The sequence below is a fragment of the Oncorhynchus gorbuscha genome, linkage group LG18 (genome assembly GCF_021184085.1).
Source record: "Oncorhynchus gorbuscha isolate QuinsamMale2020 ecotype Even-year linkage group LG18, OgorEven_v1.0, whole genome shotgun sequence".
Taxonomy (NCBI): Eukaryota; Metazoa; Chordata; class Actinopteri; order Salmoniformes; family Salmonidae; genus Oncorhynchus; species Oncorhynchus gorbuscha.
This window is the reverse complement of record NC_060190.1, coordinates 44,223,941-44,243,591: the sequence shown is the minus strand read 5'-3', so window position 1 is coordinate 44,243,591 and position 19,651 is coordinate 44,223,941. Positions and strand designations below refer to the sequence as shown.

Below are 19,651 nucleotides of genomic sequence, written 5' to 3'. Positions count from 1 at the left end.
AAACTGATTAAAATGCCATATTACTCCGTGTGGTATACATTAAACTATTATAAATGCAGCAAGCACACTATTTTTCAAACAACAGAAGTGGCCATATCGATCAACGTTATTTGAGTCGCTCCTTGTAATTTTGGAAAATTCCTATTTCCTTTCATTTCGGCAAGACCAAACGAGGAAATACTTTTTCGGTTTGAAATCTAAAACTGGATATCAACTCGTTTCCTCGTTTATAGTTTCCAAATTGTGCATCGAGTAACAGAAACAAAACAAACGAAAAAACGTAGCCCATTTTATTTTATTTTTGTTCATACCTGGAAGTACAACACGCCCCCTAATATAAACATTCACGGTGCATTAATGGCTGTGTTTAGTAGCTAGCTAATGGAAGTAAATTAACCTTAATCTCTCAACCTGCTACAAAACGAAGTCCCCAGCCCAGAGGTACCTGCTGCAGAAAGGTGAGATTTCTACGTCTGAACCCACACACACACAAACAATATCAATAGGCACCAGCCAGACAGAAGATCTAGCTACAGAAAGTAACGTAGAAAGTTTGTAGCAGGTTGAGGGACTAACGTTAGTTACCATGAGGGACGAATTACTTCCACTGGCTATCATGATTATAGCCAGTAGCCTGCTAGCTCTAGTCAGTTAGCCAACTTGCTAGCTACAGTAGTCAGCCAACTTGCTAGCTACAGTAGTCAGCAGTAACGTTAGCTGGCAGATTTTCGTTTTCTTGTACAGCCCCAGTTGTCAAAATAGGTTGCAAGACATTTAAGTGAGAACGCCACGCAGTGCGCACTTGTAAGTAAACTTTAATCGCACCTAAATTGTATATATTTTATTTTGGGGTTGTATGTGGTTCTAGAACTTGTACCAGCCTATCACGAAAGCAACTGTTTACTAGAATTTTGTGGATTCATTTTAATCGATATTCAAAGATGATCAATTCTGTGTAAAACGAAAGTGATACTATTTTCTGTATTTGGGCAGTAAAGCAGGCTACATAAACATTGAGTTGATCCCATATTTGTTTTAATACAAGAGACAATACACAATCTTATTTGTATCGACATTGCATAAAGCAGAGTATCCCTATTTGACTGGAGTGTATGAGGGGTGATGAAGGTCATAAATAATACTCGTGAAGCTACTGATACCTCTCATGAAGTCACCTAACGTCTTCCTAGCGCCATAAAATACCACTATGTATTAACATGGACTGTCAATGGAGACAAGTTTTTTTTCCCTAAGTCGTCAAACTGCCGGCTCATTCACGTCATGTAGATGTAGTGTTAGTTTGCATGTATGTTCTATTGTAGCGACCCGCACAGACAGCTGTGTGTTATGTGTTACATTGAACCCAAACCGGCTGCGCTTGTGCGCCATCGTGAATACATTATTTTGTCCCACCACACCAAACGCAGATCACGACACACAGGTTTAAATATAAAAACAAACAAGCAATTACATTAATTTGGGGACAGGTCGAAAAGCATTAAACCTTTATGGCAATTTAGCTAGCTAATTTGTCCTATTTAGCTAGCTTGCTGTTGCTAGCTAATTTGTCCTGGGATATAAAAATTTAGTTGTTATTTTACCTGAAATGCACAAGGTCCTCTACTCCGACAATTAATCCACACATACAACGGTCAACTGAATTGTTACTTACCTTACAGATCACAAAGACATCCACATTCCACTCCATTCATATGCAAATACATTTGATTGTACACTGGCTTGTCTGGCTGGCATGTTTTTCATTTTAAACAGGCCTTCCCTTAGCTACACTGAAATAATATTAGTCCTCTTATGATTAAAAAAACTCAGCTCATTAGTACACCCTTGTGGTTGAATATATCTATTGTATGTCCTATGATACAACCATTTTGAACTAACAAATACCATCAAGGGATAAGTTACAATTTACAATAATTAACACCTTATGAAACAGCTGTGAAAACCAATCTGGCAATATTTTAGATTTAAATACATAAACTAAATTTTTTGGGTGCATGTGTGTCAATTTACTTTTAGATTTTTTTGTACACTCGCATGGCAATCAGACTGAAATACTGAATTCCGATGTGTGGAATAGAGAGGTGGTGGGTAATTGTGTGGATGGTAGGTTCTGCTTGTCACTTGTTTTCATCACGTAGGTGGACCGTCTTGGAAGGTGGACTCGAAGAGGGAAACTGCAAAGTCCAGGTGCTACTGCCGTCTTTGTTCTGAGTGGTTGCAGTGCTACTGTTTTTAGCTAATCTGTGCATCTCACATTATGTGCCCTGTATGATAGTTTTCAATGCTCTTTCTTAGGAGATAATGACAACTTGACAATAACAGGAGCTGATGTAATGAAAAGTTGGGGGGTGGTTGGTAATGAAGGACATCAGCTGGATCCATGTCTGGGTGTTAGGCAGAACCCCTAGGTCCTGGAGAACAGGAGCAGAGTAAAGGGTAGGAGACAGATGTAAACAAGCAAACACACAGGTTAAAGGATTATCAGGTATGTACAAATACAGTTATTGAATCATTTAAATGTTTGATTAGACATGCAGTAATGTTAATGGCAGACAGAAAAGAAAGGATAAGGTAAGGGATGATCCCTGGAAAAGATAAAGAGATGAGTTGTGAGAGAAACTCCAGGGTGGTGTCATGACCACTGGAGTCATATACCTTAACAGTACCTACCTGGAGGTAGTTGAGGACTTGGTGGACTGTATATTATTTAGGGTTAGGTTTTACTTAGCACTGTGTTCTCTCCCAGGTGCTTGTAAGAGCACAGATGACAGACCGGTATGATTCCAGTTGAGGTTGTTTAATGACGCTGATTCACAGAGTAGTAACATCACAGCACAGTGTTTGGCTTAACAAATGTGTTATCTAAGAGTTTGTGTGGTTCTGAAAGGGGGGAAATTAAATACAATAGTAAATGGCAGGTATAAGCTTAATACAACCTCCAATTACATAACCAATTGTAGCCATATTATTTATATCTTTTTATATCGTATCTGCTGCACAGTGCAATACAACCTAACAACATGGCTGTGACTTCACTAAGGAATGATCAGAGGAGTGCAACTACACAGCACCATCATCCTCACACTACTGCATTAACTTGAATGTAATAATGCATCCACAAGGCTCATTGCTAGCAAAATACCCACAATCAGTATATATCCATATAACCACAGGGCATAAGACTACGCGAATTAGCATAACAACGGAGTGCGTCCATAACACATGTATTGTAAGAAATATGAACTCACATTTCTGAAGGACGCACACGGGCCTTGGCTAAAACAAAGAATGCTAACTAGAGGTAATCACAGGAGATGGCTGGAACTCATCACGGCTTGTGTACTTTCTCTAGTTATTTCCTTCTACTCAGAGATTGCCCAGCATGCCCTGCTCCACATCACCGGTGGGCCGAGTTACAGCTCTCCCAGGATGAACTCATATTTATTCTCAATAGTCTTTCGTACACTGGAAGTAGAGGTTACTTAACGTGACCCAGTGGTTAGTCTTGAGATGGACTATTTTGAGGAACTCTTGGGCCAGTGTTGGGTACTATTGACAGCATGGCGATGCCGCCCACCACGAGGCAGCAAATGCAAATAGTTATGAGATTTTTATATTCACCTTAACTGATGGTGACCCCAGCTAGGAGCACCAAGCTTTCCCGGGGCTCACCTTCCTTTCGCCCTTCTTCCAAACCAAGTCATTCGCCCGGATGTCGAAGCACTTGGTCCCCTTGATTCTTCTCCGGTGGCTCTCCTTTTTCTCATGCGCCTTGAAGAATATAACTTCTAAATAAATGCCTCATGAGCTTGTATCAACTGTGGTACCCCATCAGAACCCCAAATATATAAGCTTGTTTTACTCCAATGTCTGTAAACAATGTAAATGTAAACAAACCTTAAAACATGGTTTCAACTATAATTTTGATATCATGGATGGTCAGTCCTTGCATCCATAGCTCTGTTTATACATCTGAGAATGGTTATATTTCTACAGCCCCATCCCTCAGATTTTTACCAGAACAGGGGTGGGGAAATTGCTTTAACTACTGCTTGCCGCTTTAAAGGAGTCCAAAGCCTAGTTTATACCTGCAGCTAACATGTGTCCTTTGCCCTGATATCCACATTCTGATCGTGCCCACATCTTCAGAAATAGTGTACATGTTATTAAAATGTATTTTATTTGTGTCCTCGTCGTGACCACATTTCCTTGTCCTTCCCTGTATGCAAATTATTTGACTGCTATTCTTTCAAAATGTTGATTTATTTTAAGACACATTGATGTCATAAGTCAATGGGGTCACCTGTCAATGATTTTAGAAGGTGGGATAATGATGATTTAAAGAATCGTCTATACTTGTAATATATCCAGAGACAATCCGTTCCTGACTACATCCGAAGGTGGTCAGGAAGATCTGATCGGACCACAATGTGTCTTTTAATCATCTACACCTGTTTGGAAATGTGGACAAAATCAGAATGTGGACAAGATCAGGACAAAGGATGCCTGTCAGAACCGGGTATAAACGGGGCTTAAAACATGCTGAGAAACACAAGAACAAGAGTAATAGAAAAGTGAGAACCAATCCAGTGTCCCCTAATAGTCAGAGAAAGAAATGGCCTTTTCTATACATTTTAGTTCTAATTTCACACACATAGTAGTTTTTCACATACCAGCCTGATGTGCATTGTGTTCAAATGGGCAATTAAAATGCTAAACCTATGGTGTTTAGGACCGGCTGAAGTGAAAGTGACATCTTGAGTGGTGTGAGCACAGAGACTGAACATGTCAGGCGTAGAGGACATGGATGTGAGTATATGCACTTGTATTGTGGCTAGATCATGGAACATTTTTATCCTAAAAAAACTTAAGATGAGAACTTAACAATCATTATTTCTTACAAGACATCAACTGCAGAGATGAACAGAAACCATGAAGTCTCTGGACCAGAACAGCAACGGCCCCATGACCTTTCGCAAATACAGATTCATGTGGTAGGTATCAAAGCACGGGACCAGGGGTAGCATATGTTACGCAGGTGTGACATTATTAAAACCGGTGACTTAATTTGGGTATTTAGGGTTAACATAAACGAACAGTCTTTCATAAAGGCCTACAATGTTCTTGTGCTCTAATTATTATGACTAAACACTTTTGTCTCGGGGTAGGCTACTTCTATTTAGAATGTGGAAATGTAGGCTATTGCGTTAACCACATGTTGAGGAGGCACAACCGTTCATCGATTTGACAGCTTCTCCAATGCAGTTACATGTCCGACATCACCTAAACAAAAGCAATGAAACGGCTATGCAGTTGTCAGTTATTGCGGGTTAGCGCTGGAACCGATTGAATATAGGCCTTAGGCTTGGATTCTATCCATTCGCGGTGTGTCGACCATTGCACTATTTATGCACTATTTAAAGGCAGTTTGCTATTGAGCCGACATGTGGAGCGTTTACCGTGAATGTGATCTCTTGAATGCGGGTGTTGTTGCCTTTAACCTTGTACTGCAGTGAGCTAAATCAGGGTCACCCAGTGTTTCTTGCTAGTCTTAAACAAATCTACTTTTAAACAAAAGTATACACCTCATACACATGGTTATGGGCTTTAAAAAAATAAGACGCCTGTACCATGTCAGATATAGAGTTGAAATGTATTCAATTTTGATTTTGCATCCCAATATTTCACTTTATATACATTGCAGAAGACTGAAATATAAAACCATTTGACATAAACAACTGATTTGCGGCTGGTTTTGCATTGCCGACAATGAGGGATCGGCTGAATCCCGGCCTTCACCTACTACTGGACTAAAAAGCATCCTCAATGGAGGAATAGAGTGCGTCCCGAGCCTTGTCCTAAGACTTCAGTTCAGAGCCACTAAGAGAGAGAATTCACCAATATAATAAGAACTCTAACTTTGTGAAGGCACAGGTTTATGATGGTAAATAAAAGTGCTCTCCACGGTCTCTCCCAGCCCACAGGAACATCCAGTGGCCCTGTAACAGTGATACAGTCACAGCCTCAACGGTCTAGTGTTTCTCAAAGTGCTTTTACTTACAAGGTAAGGAGTTTTATAGGACTCTATTGTGGTATACTAGCACCGCTTACTGTTGCTCAGTATCTTTTGAGAGCCTTAAACAGTGTAATTTAACCCGTAAATCTAAGCCGGGGGAGCTTGGGGGGGGGGGTTTCCTAAGCTATAGGATCTTTTTTTTTTAAAGGTCAAACCAAGGCTAATTTTGCTATTTGATTTAGAATTTTCAGACCCCTTGAAGTATCGAAATATATTAGCCCACACAAACGGATTGAATAACAGATTCACTGCATGGACCAGATAGTCCCATAAAGAAAATCTAAAGGAAGTTTGTTCTGATGTGTCTGTCCTGTATCTGAGAGATATAACAAAGACTAGGAAACATTTTTTTAATATATATGTATTTAACCCCTTATTTTTGGCACTAAACAGTCTAAGCCCCTGTCTAACCTGGGGGGGAACATTTTGTTATTTTTCTTGACATGTATTTAACCCCTTATTTATGTCTCCATATATACACTACCGGTCAAAAGTGTTTGAACACCTTCAACACATTCAAGAGTTTTATTTCTTTATATTATTTTCTACATTGTAGAATAATAGTGAAGACATCAAAATAATGAGAACACATATGGAATCATGTAGTAACCAAAGAAGTGTTGAACAAATCAAAATATATTTGAGATTCATCAAATACTCACCTTTTACCTTGATGACAGCTTTGCACACTTCTGGCATTCTCTCAACCAGCATCACCTGGAATGCTTTTCCAACAGTCTTGAAGGAGTTCCCACATATACTGAGCACTTGTTGGCTGCTTTTCCTTCACTCTGTGTTCCGACTCATCCCAAACCATCTCAATTTGGTTGGGGAATCGTGATGGCCAGGTCATCTGATGCAGCACTCCATCACTCTCCTTCTTGGTGGAGATGTGTTGGGTCAATTTCCTGTTGAAAACCAAATGATAGTCCCACTACGCCCAAACCAGATGGGATGGCGTATCGCTGCAGAATGCTGTGGTAGCCATGCTGTTTAAGTGTGCCTTGAGTTCTAAATAAAACAGTGTCACCAGCAAATCACCCCCACACCATAACACCACCTCCTCCATGCTTTACGGTGGGAAATACACATGTGATCATTCGTTCACCCACACCACATCTCACAAAGACACTGCGGATGGAACAAAACATCTCCAATTTGTACTCTAGACCAAAGGACAAATTTCCACTGGTCTAATGTCCATTGCTTTTGTTTCTTGGCCCAAGAAAGTCTCTCCTTCTTATTGGTGTCCATTAGTAGTGGTTTCTTTGCAGCAATTTGACCATGAAGGCCTGCTTCACGCGGTCTCCTCTGAACAGTTGATGTTGAGATGTGTCTGTTACTTGAACTCTGTGAATCATTTATTTGGGCTGCAATTTCTGAGGCTGGTAACTCTAATGAACTTATCCTCTGCAGCAGAGGTAACTCTGGGTCTTCCATTCCTGTGGCGGTCCTCACGAGAGCCCGTTTCATCGTAGCGTTTGATGGTTTATGCGACTGCACTTGAAGAAACTTTCAACGTTTTAGAAATGTTCCCGATTGACTGACCTTCATGTCTTAAAGGAATGATGGACTGTCATTTCTCTTTGCTTATTTGAGCTGTTCTTGCCATAATATGGACTTGGTCTTTTACCAAATAGGACCCCCCCCCCCATTTCAGGTGACTACCTCATGAAGCTCGCCCATCCAACTACCTCATCCCCATGTCATTTACTTTTGCTCTTTTGCACACCAGTACCTCTACTTGCACATCTATCACTCGTGTTAATGCTAAATTGTAATTATTTCACCACTAAGGCCTATTTATTGCCTTACCTCCATAATCTTACTACATTTGCACACACTGTATATAGATTTTTCTACTGTGTTATTGTCTGTACGTTTGTTTATCCCACGTGTAACTCTGTTGTTTTTGTTGCACTGCTTTGCCAGGTCGCAGTTGTAAATGAGATCTTGGTCTCAAATGTAAAATGTATTTGGATTTGTTTAACACTTTGGTTACTACATGATTCCATTTGTGTTGTCTTCACTGTTATTCTACAATGAGATATCAAAACAATGTAGAAAATAGTATAAATAAAGAAAAACCTTTTTGAAGGTGTTAGGTGTTAACTTTTGACCGGTAGTGTACTTCCATTCATTTTTTTGTTTAACTGGTACTGGGGGACCTTCAGATGAGTCTTGTGAGGCTTGTGGACATTTGATTTGATATTCACCGCAAATGTGGAAGTGGGACATAGGCGGATACGGTGGATTGAGGCACATCCAATGCAAAGAAATACCTAAGCTCACTAAAAAAAGGAAATGTCCCTTTTTCAGGACCCTGTCTTTCAAAGATAATTTGTTAAAATCCAAATAACTTCACAGATCTTCATTGTAAAGGGTTTAAACAATGTTTCCCATGCTTGTTCAATTAATCATAAACAATTAATGAACATGCACCTGTGGAACATTCCGAAATTCAGGTCACAGTTTGGAAAACTTAGGGCACTAAAGAGGCCTTTCTACTGATTCTTAAAAACACCAAAATAAAGATGCCCAGGGTCCTGCTCATCTGCGTGAACGTGCATTAGGCATGCTGCAAGGAGGCATGAGGACTGCAGATGTGGCCAGGGCAATAAATAGCAATGTCCGTACTGTGAGACGCCTAAGACAGCGTTACAGGGAAACAGGACGGACAGCTAATCATCCTCGCAGTGGCAGACCACGTGTAACAACACCTGCACAGGATCGGTACATCCGAACATCACACCTGCAGGACCGGTATAGGATGGCAACAATAACTGCCTGAGTTACACCAGGAACGGGCAATAGGCTGAGAGAGGCTGGACTGAGGGCTTGTAGGCCTGTTGTAAGGCAGGTCCTCACCAGACATCACCGGCAACAACATCGCCTATAGGCACAAACCAACCGTCGCTGGACCAGACAGGACTGGGTCAGATTGACGTTTATCGTCGAAGGAATGAGCGTTACACCGAGGCCTGTACCCTGGAGCGGGATCGAGATGGAGGGTCCGTCATGGTCTGGGGCGGTGTGTCACAGCATCATCGGACTGAGCTTGTTGTCATTGCAGGCAATCTCAACGCTGTGCGTTACAGGGAAGACATCCTCCTCCCTCATGTGGTACCCTTCCTGCAGGCTCATCCTGGCATGACAATGCCACCGGCCATACTGCTCGTTCTGTGCGTGATTTCTTGCAAGACAGGAATGTCAGTGTTCTGCCATGGCCAGCGAAGAGCCCTGATCTCAATCCCATTGAGCACGCCTGGGACCTGTTGGATCGGAGGGTGAGGGCTAGGGCCATTCCCGCCAGAAAATCCGGGAACTTGCAGGTGCCTTGGTTGAAGAGTGGGGTAACATCTCACAGCAAGAACTGGCAAATCTGGTGCAGTCCATGAGGAGGAGATGCACTGCAGTTCTCAATGCAGCTGGTGGCCACACCAGATACTTACTTACTTTTGATTTTGACCCCCCCCTTGTTCAGGACACATTATTCAATTTCTGTTTGTCACATGTCTGTGGAACTTGTTCAGTTTATGTTGAATCTTGTGTAAATATTTGTATGAACGAACATATGTTAAGTTTGCTGAAAATAAACACAGTTGACAGTGAGAACTTTTCTTTATTTGCTGAGTTTAGTTTAAAATGTCAGATTTATATGGGGGTATTTGTATTATGCTAATGAAATTTCCACGGGGTGCGGACATCAACCTTAGTTACGCCTCAGGGACCTGAAGTGTATGTATTACATGACCTCGTGACACTGACTCAACTGATCTCTGAAAAAACAGGATTATTATCAAACCAATCAAGTTTTTCTATTGGACTGTCCAAAGTGGCTTCCTTTTTTGGACTAGAATTGCCGCTCATTCTGATCAGTTATTCCTTCAGGCAGGAGTATCCGAGGACGTGTCTGAAGAAGACGCATCAGCCCGAGAGACTTCCGATCGGTTCTCTGAGACTTTTGGAGGGACACCTTCAGCAACCTGTGTTAATATCCCAAGCTCTGATGACGTTAGTCATTTTATTTTTAGACAGCTGTGAATATTTGTATAATACATATATTAATGTGCAACAAGGGCACACATTCACTGGACAAATCAATATTTCCACATGTTATAATCCAGGACCCAGACCTGTATCAAGCAGATAATGACTTTAAGGTGAAGCATCCCTCAGCACCCCTGTATGACTCCAGGCACTCTGGCAATGTTAGTAATTTTGTCTTTTGATAGCTGTGAAACTCTGATGAATGTACGTTACATGTTAAATAAGGACATTACTTGTTTTCTTTTTATTGGTGTTTTTAGAATATATATATATCTCCATAAGGCTAAATGTATATCTCTTGAAGCATTAATGGTAGATATTTTACAACATGTACAATATTTGACATCACTCTCTCTAGCCTCATTCATCCTCTTCCGAAGAGATGAGTGTGGATTATCCTGCTGAAGGAGATGATGGCTCTGCTAGAAACAAACAATCACAGCGAGATCAACATTCTCCCATCTACCCCCAAAGCACTCAGGATGTGGTAATGATTCTATCTAGCAGATCAAAGGATGTCATTTTTCTAACTAGCTTTAGACACTACTGTAGTACTCTGGTCAATGCTCAGGAGACAACAGTTTCTGCTATTGCCCCTGTCAATCAGGTTCTGATATCTGCCTTGAAAGCATGACGTCATCCTCTTATCTCATCAGTTACTAAGCCACCTGAACAACGCAAAAATAATACATGTTGTAATTTTTTCAGGACCTGAATCAGGCAAAGGACGAGAGGGGAAAAGCAGACCACTGGACCTCTAGATGAGGCTACAGTCTGTCAGTGTAGTGTGGCCTGGGGGAAAAAACCCATCTCTAGCTTAAACTGATATATTTCTATGGGGATTCTTTATTATGCTAATAATAAAGCTGTGAATATTTGTATAATACATCGATTATTGTGCAACAAGGGCACACATTCACCAGACAAATCACTATTTTCATATGTTAAAATCCATAAAGTTGTCTCTCTATTGATTAACATCATATTAATATTCTGTTGTTTCCAGGACCCAGACCTGTATCAAGCAACCCTGTATGACCCCAGACACTTTGGCAATGTTAGTAATTTTGTCTTTTGTTAGCTGTGAAAATCTGATGAATGTACTTTACTGGTTTTCTTTTTTTTTAAATGTATATCTCTAAAGCATGAATGGTGGTAGATATTTTATGGCATTTACAATATTTGACATCACTCTCTCTAGCCTCGGTCATCCTCTTCCAAAGAGATGAATGTGGATTATCCTGCTGAAGGAGATAATGGCTCTGCTAGAAACAAACAATCACAGCGAGATCAACATTCTCCCATCAACCCCCAAAGCACTCAGGATGTGGTAATGATTCTATCTAGCAGATCAAAGGATGTCATTTTTCTAACTAGCTTTAGACACTACTGTAGTACTCTGGTCAATGCTCAGGAGACAACAGTTTCTGCTATTGCCCCTGTCAATCAGGTTCTGATATCTGCCTTGAAAGCATGACGTCATCCTCTTATCTCATCAGTTACTAAGCCACCTGAACAACGCAAATGTAACTTTTTCAGGACCTGAATCAGGCAAAGGACGAGACGGACGAGACCGAGGAAATGCAGACCACTTTAGATGAGGCTACAGTCTATGTCCGTGTGTTGTGGCCTGGGAAAGAAATATTTTCATGGAAGTCTATACTTCAAAAAAGTCTCCAGTCGTGGTTGAATAATAACTTTAAAGAAACAGATTGCAACGTGGGTAGGCTGAACGGATACTTGGCCGAAGTCAAGATACATCCCCCATCAGGTTAGAAGGATACATTAATACCTGTATCATTTCAATGTTGAGGAGACGCTCAAGACATAGAGGTGCTGCTATAAGAAAATAATCTTCACTAACATTGATGCAAACAATGTGTCCCTGTTTTAAATTCCCAAACCTATAGCAATGGTTTTTTGCCATGTTTGCAAGTTGGATTTGGGAATACATTTCTGTCTTTTATTCTTAAGAGTTTTAATTATTATCATTGTGTGATTGTCTGCTATTATTCATCTGCCCTGTTAAGTCGTTGAGTACCTTCTGAAGCTGAATGAAACGCAGATGACCTTCAAAGACCAGGCCAAGACATCAGCCACTGTGCGGTTTCACGGGGCTATACCACCATCATTTAAACCCTGGAATCAATCAAACAGTAAACCCAGCTCAATGGAAGACTTGCCTCAAACATCCAACATGCCACAGGATGTATGTAAATCAAATGCGTGATTATTTGACAGCATTTTCAAATCAACTATAATATAAAAAGTATAATATACATCTTTTAAATATTATTTCCCCCGCCTCTAGGTCAATCTCCCAATAACTGTAAGTGCTAGCATTGACATCGGTGCGGCCCTTCACCGTCATTACCACACCACCGATCACAAGTTGGCTGTAAAAGGGAGCTTTGATGAAGTGAGCCAGTTCCGCAGAGAGTTTACCAAGATCGTCAGGGAAGCGGAAACCGAGCCAGAAGCGGATTGGAACGATAATGCAGAAGCGGCACAAAGCATGACTCGCAATGGAATGAAGACCCATGAAGAACCTGGGCAGGAGGAAATGAGCTTTCCAGTCCCACTGAACCACTTTGTGTACTTGAATCAGGCCTACCGGAAGGAGATGGAGGACATAGAGAAAAGAAATGGAGTCAAAATCAATGCAGAAGTGAAGGTGTCCATCAAAGAGGACACACAGAAAACAGGCAGAGATGTTATGCTGACCAAAGCCCACCAGGAGTTCAGTGACCTCTTCCAGAAGTATGTAGTTGATTTGGACAGCATTTCCACCCATCTGACACCTGGGGATCCAGGAGACCTCATGAATACGCTGAAAAACATCCAGAATGAGGCGACTAGGCTGGTCCTAAATGTGTCTGCCAATGGCTGCGTCGTGTTTGGGCCGGCTCAGAGCATCACGGCAGTCGAGAAGGCTCTTGGGGTGAAGACTACAGTAATGACATTTGGACTGGATCACAGCTCCACAGAGAAAGCATCTGGATTTGCTGGAGGACCTGTTTTGAGATCTCCAAAAACACCACGGATGATCTGGATGGACATCAAAGATCCACTTTTGTCACATGGGCTGGCCATGGACCAGACTCACTGGGATCTAATGAAATCTGCCTTTCATGAGAAAATAACAGCAATCAAAAATTAATTTAGAGTAGATTTCATGGAGGAAAAGTCTCCAGGCAAGGTAAAAATTAAAACAAGACCTACAACATCACACACTCCACCGGCAGTCTCTCTGGAAAGCAACGCCATCAGAGCTCTCATGCACCTCTACCAATAGGTTGCGACATCAGCGATGAGCTGCCACCTGCTGGACCCTACCCATGCAAAGACTGTGGGGGACAAGCTGGAGGAGATCCACCCTCGACACCGCTGTGTCTGGGCAGGACAAAACTATGGTCCCTGGAGGCTGATCGGCCTACCGCAACATTTGGGCCCTGCTGTGAAAGAGCTTGAGATGATGCTCAAAAGGCCTATGTTTAAAGAAGAAGACAAGCACAAGATTGAGTATCCTGGCGACAGATCCAGCACTGGAGCAGCCATGGGGGGAGCAGTCGGAGATGGAGGAGCAACAGGAGGGCCTGAAGATGATAATTGCTCCATATGCATGGACAGATTTATCAACAAGAGGAAGTTGTCCTGCAGCCATGAGTTTTGTACAGAATGTCTGAGGAAGGCAGTGAAATTCTCAGGCCCCAGATGTCCTTTGTGTAAGGATGTGTTTGGAAAGGTGGAGGGAGACCAGCCTGAGGGAACAATGAAAGTGAAACATGAAAGTCATCGCGGCATACCTGGATACCGTGGCTACGGCATGATAGTTATCAGCTATGATATACCAAGTGGAAAACAGACGGTAAAAGGCTTTCATTTTTATTCATTAGAAATGTAACAAATTTACAGCACTGAATTCTCATAATGCATTGTTTGCACTAACCCTCACTGTGGTGATTAACAGCAAAATGTTTAACTACACTGACATGTTTTCCTGACTTCAGAAGAAACATTCCAACCCTGGAAAAGGGTTCATTGGGGCCCATAGAACAGCTTATCTCCCTGACAACCAGGAGGGCAATGAAGTGCTGAAGTTACTGAAGAGAGCTTTCAACCAGAAGCTGATTTTCACAGTTGGTACCTCCAGAACCACTGGGACAGACAACTGTGTGACATGGAACGACATTCACCACAAGACCAACATCGATGGAGGGGCACAAGTGTAAAATACCTCAAACGATGGATATGATTATATTAACCTTCTGTAACAGTTGACGATTATTTTTTACATTTGATTCATTTACAAGATTGTATTGTGTGCTTTGTGTTTTTCCACAGTTTTGGTTATCCTGACCCTGATTACCTGAGCAGAGTGAAGAGTGAGCTGAAAGCCAAAGGCATTGAATGAAGACAGTCTTGAAAATAGAACAGATGAGTTAAATTGAGATTTTAAACTGATTAGAATAGATGCCTTTTAAATAGTTGATCCATAATAACAGTACACTTTCTAATCAAGCAGGCAGGGGACATGTATTCTATGAAATCAAGATGTTTGTGGATTAATATGCCATATTTACAATATCATTGTAACCTCAGCGTGAGTTGTTTTGACTAATGTACTACAACAATCTTTTAAGAATATCTGTGTGTCTGGAACCATTTTGATCAAGATGTATTTTTTTTTAAACAAATGGAAACTTTTGATTGGTGTACAAGTAGTTCATAATAGATGCTTGAATGCAGGGTGACAGGTGGAGCTATGACAAAAATACATATTGAATTTATAGAACTACGAAACATAAAAAAGCACTGACAGAATTATAAAACAATTATACAGAATAGTTTGCCTAATGACAAACTGAGCTGTTTTCTACATACTTCAGGCTTAGAAAGGACTGCCATTGTTTTTTTTGCGGTGAAGTCTAAATGAGGGATGTTGTACAAAACAAAGTGATCAGCTTTAGATCCGAACCGCACGCTGGTGAGTTTAACTTTTTTGCGGAAACTCACATCCGTGGCACAGCGTTCGGCCGGAGCAAGAAACAACTTCAATATATGAATTACCAGTTGGTGAGCTCTCATTAGATAAAGATACTTGCTGGAACTGAAAAGCTTGATTCAGTGCTCATTTATGAAGGACACGTGTGATAAACAAGGGTGAGCATTCGGGTTTAAGTTTGCTTTGAATTGTGTTTGATGATTGGCAATGAGAATAAAACGGTGATCTCACTTGTGTGTTTGATGATTGGCAATGAGAATAAAACAGTGATCTCACTTTTGTGGTTAATGTTGATAAAAGGGTATGTAGAAGGGTGAGCCGGTTAAGGATCGATTCAGACAAGGTGGTAGATTGTACGACAAGCGACAGATTTATTCAGAGTGAGAATATCTGGTACACGTATATACGGCTCTCCCATTCGCTCGCACAGAACAGCAGGAAAAAGAGAAAGAGTGAACCGTTACAATACAATTTATACAAAACAGAAAGTAGGTTGATTCTGGGAGATCGGATCTTTGGATTGGTTCAGCTGGGCCTTCCGTCTGTAGTCTTCCGCCATTGGCTCAGCTGGGCCGTCCGTCACTCTCGAATCCCGCCGTCACATCCGTTCAGCTAAAGGGGACTGTGTGTGTGCTGGATTTGATGTTATCCTTAGGGGCATCCTTTACTGTGAGTTATAGCCATGCATTTAGCAGTAGGCTGATCACTTGCATAAGAGAATAGCAATTCTTTACATTAACTTTGTATTAATTGTTGTACCGTCCACAATATGCCAACTCGAGTCCTGTCTAGTTAGATATAAAAACAACCAGAGAAGATGTTCAACGGTGACCAAACTGCGATACTAATGGAGTGTTGCGCTGCACGATGAGTACATTTTTGACAACTGTAGCATTTTAGCTAAGCCTAACCCTATTCCAAACCTTAACCTCGTTCTCATAAACTGCTATGCATTTTAGCGTCGAACCAATAATGGAGCGCTGACGTTACCCATCGCTGTTGATCCACCCACTTCTTTCAGACACACCAATTATGCAGTTAACCATACTTGCACCAATACAGTGTTCACGTGCTAATGGGAACTAGGAGAGTCCGAAATGTTTGACGTGCTTACTTGGTTGGAGATATACAGTTGAAGTCGTAAGTTTACATACACCTTAGCCAAATACATTTAAACTCAGTTTTACAATTCCTGATGTTTAATTCTAGAAAACAAAATCCATGTTTTAGGTCATTTTAAGAATGTGAGATGTCAGATTAGATTTATTTCATCACATTCCAAGTGGGTTAGAAGTTTACAGATACAAATTGTAAACTGTGTGTGTTTGGTAGCATTGCCTTTAAATTGTTTAACTTTGGTCAAACGTTTCAGGGAGCCTTCCACAAGCTTCCCACAATAAGTGGGTCAGGTTTGTAAGCTCCTTGCTCGCATACACTTTCAGTTCTGCCCACAAATGTTCTATAGGATTGAGGTCAGGGCTTTGATGGCCACTCCAATACCTTGACATTGTTGTCCTGAAGCCATATTGCAACAATTTTGGAAGTATGCTTGGGGTCATTGTTCATTTGGAAGACCCTCAGCAAGGAAGAAGCCACTGCTCCAAAACTGCCATAAAAAAGCCAGACTACGGTTTGCAACTGCACATGGGGACAAAGATCGTACTTTTTGGAGAAATGTCCTCTGGTCTGATGAAACAAAAATAGAACTGTTTGGCCATAATGACCGTCGTTATGTTTGGAGGAAAAAGGGGGAGGCTTGCAAGCCGAAGAACACCATCCCAACCTTGAAGCATGGGGGTGGCAGCATCATGTTGTGGGGGTGCTTTGCTGCAGGAGGGACTGGTGCACTTCAAAATAGATGGCGTCATGAGGGAGGAAAATTATGTGGATATAATGAAGAAATATCTCAATACATCAGTCAGGAAGTTAAAGCTTGGTTGCAAATGGGTCTTCCAAATGGACAATGACCCCAAGCATACTTCCAAAGTTGTGGCAAAATGGCTTAAGGACAACAATGTCAAGGTATTGGAGTGGCCATTACAAAGCCCTGACCTGAATCAGATAGACAATTTGGGGCAGAACTGACAAAGCGTGTGCGTGCAAGGAGGCCTACAAACCTGACTCCGTTACACCAGCTGTCAGGAGGAATGGGCCAGAATTCACCCAACATTTTGTGGGAAGCTTGTGGAAGGCTACCTGAAATGTTTGACCCAAGTTAAACAATTTAAAGGCAATGCTGCCAAATACTAATTGAGTGTATGTAAACTTCTGACTCACTGAAATTGTGATACAGTAAATAAATGAAATAATCTGTCGGTAAACAATTGTTGGAAAAATGACTTGTGTCCTGCACAAAGTAGATGTCCTAACCAATTTGCGAAAACTATAGTTTGTTAACAAGAAATTTGTGGAGTGGTTTAAAAACAAGTTTTATTGACTCCAACCTAAGTGTATAAACTTCCGACTTAAACTGTACAGGTGCTGCAATCGAACAGTTAGCAAATCAGACATTTCAGATCTCCGACTAGCACAAACGCATAACAATGCCAGTCATGGCATCTTCTGAAAGTAATTAGGTACTGAAAGAAGACAAAATCCAACGGATTGTTTTCTGTACAGTTCTTCATTTTATTTATAACAATCTTATTTATTCTGTAAAGTACTCCAGCAAAAACGTTAACATTATTTTGTATTTTCTTTCCAGAAGAAAGTTTGAACCTCCATGCATTTTGTACTATAAAAGTGTAATTTTTCATTATAAAACAAGGATTAATCAAAAACAACTTAAATCCCAAAATGCATTTATGATTTTGCAAAAATGTTCTTTAAGTAAAATGATTGTACTTCTCTCCTTTTAAAAGAAAAAGAAAAAATGCGACAGCATAAATCAAAACTTACACTTGCTGACAGTTAAGCAAAATAAGGATTTGTTATTCTAGTTACTTGAATGTGTTTTTTCACATGCATTAAAATATTGCTGATCACCTGACAGAAACAGCATTTTGGGACAGCGGCCGAGCTTAAAGACACATCGGAGCGACCAAAATGGCAGCGCCAGCAACAGGGTACAGGAGACCAAGAGATGATCAGGAATGGCTAAAGGAAAAACAGAGGGAAATGCTATGCAAGCTATGCAAGAGAAAGGAATGAATGCACTTCAGAGGGATCTGTTCCAAAACCATAAAAGCACAGATCTCAAGGTTAGAAGGATTCATCTGTACAGTCTGACAGACAGCCAGTCTATAGGCCAGAAACCAAATAAAGAAATGCTGCAGGGGGAAAAAAAACAGACCAAATGTATCCCATCTCTTTTCTCTGTCCTCTGGCACCACAGTCCACTGAAGGGGTGCAGACCAACGGGTGACGTTCTTCTCAGTAAAGGTGTCACACTGTCTGTCACAGGTTCTCTTGTCCATCCCTTCGTTAGAATGCTCTGACCTGCTGTGATATGGCCACTGGGCACATTTCCCACCACATGGAAGCATTCACAAGCCTAGAATGCTGAACACATCAACATCATCACCAGAGATCAGTCAGTCACTCCTCAGTCGCTTCAACACGAGGCTACTTTATCATCACAAGCCCTACACACCGTTAGAATATGCTAGAAACAAACATATATTGACCTGTGTTACATCTTACGGTATATACACCGTAAAACATTACATTTGTGCAAGGAAGAAAACAATTTCATGAAGATTGTTCTCTGAGAAAATAATATGGAAATACTGAAGTTGCCATCCGATTTTGACATTTTACACGTGCTGTACACAAATCGTGCTATATTATTCCTGTCTTTCGCACTCCCGCAGACAAAACTGTCATCAAGACAACATTGGTATCAACTACAAAACTTTGAGTTTAGCTTCCCCCCGCTCGAAGTCAACATGAACAGAGTTGGCACTGGTGACATGGAACAATGTTTTTTTCTCTATACAATTCATACAAAAATAAAAATTGTCCAATGATTATGTTTTAACTTCTAATTTTCTTTTTCCATTTCATTTTGCACAGAGGTAGTGGCTATTTAGGTAAAGGGGAAGGGACAAAAAGTAAATAAAAAATATCTTATAGAAAACGCTTTTGTTAATTTTTGACCAGAGGAATCGTAAAAGAACAAAATATAATACTGCAATCACATACAAAAGTAGTCCTTCATTTTTGTACATTTTATACAGTGTTCAGGCTTTTTTATAGCTTTTTTTTCTTCATTTTTTTCTTTAAAAAGGCAAAAAGAGGGGTGTGTTTGGAATGGTACGCCCCAGGCTAATGGACATTCTATGCCAGCGGGTCCACCAGGGGCTCCTCATCCCCCCGTGACAGAAGCTCCTTCTTCTCATCCGTGCTGGCCAGGGAGTTGCGGCTATTGTGGGCTCCCATGTACAGGGTGGCATACACTGGGTTGGTGAAGTTGGTGGGCTGGGAAGAGACCAGGGAGGACCATTAGATAAACTACATTCATCATAGTAAGTGTTTTTGTATGTTGCCTCATTTGTGTC

At 41.0% G+C, this 19,651-nt stretch overlaps 1 protein-coding gene and 1 pseudogene across 4 annotated transcripts in view; one reads left to right on the top strand and one right to left on the bottom strand.

The window, feature by feature from the left end:
- Positions 1 to 168: 168 nt before the first annotated feature.
- LOC124003008 lies at positions 169 to 15,427 on the top strand (annotated as a pseudogene).
- A 2,329-nt stretch (positions 15,428 to 17,756) lies between these two features.
- Positions 17,757 to 19,651, bottom strand: part of LOC124003439 (low-density lipoprotein receptor-related protein 1-like) — a 182,549-nt gene continuing 180,654 nt past the window's right edge. For all 4 annotated transcript variants that reach the window (XM_046311699.1, XM_046311701.1, XM_046311700.1 and 1 more), the window contains exon 88: positions 17,757 to 19,571. In XM_046311699.1, the coding sequence (XP_046167655.1) occupies positions 19,431 to 19,571 (141 nt within the window). In that variant the 3' untranslated portion in view covers positions 17,757 to 19,430. The remainder of the gene's footprint in view (positions 19,572 to 19,651) is intronic.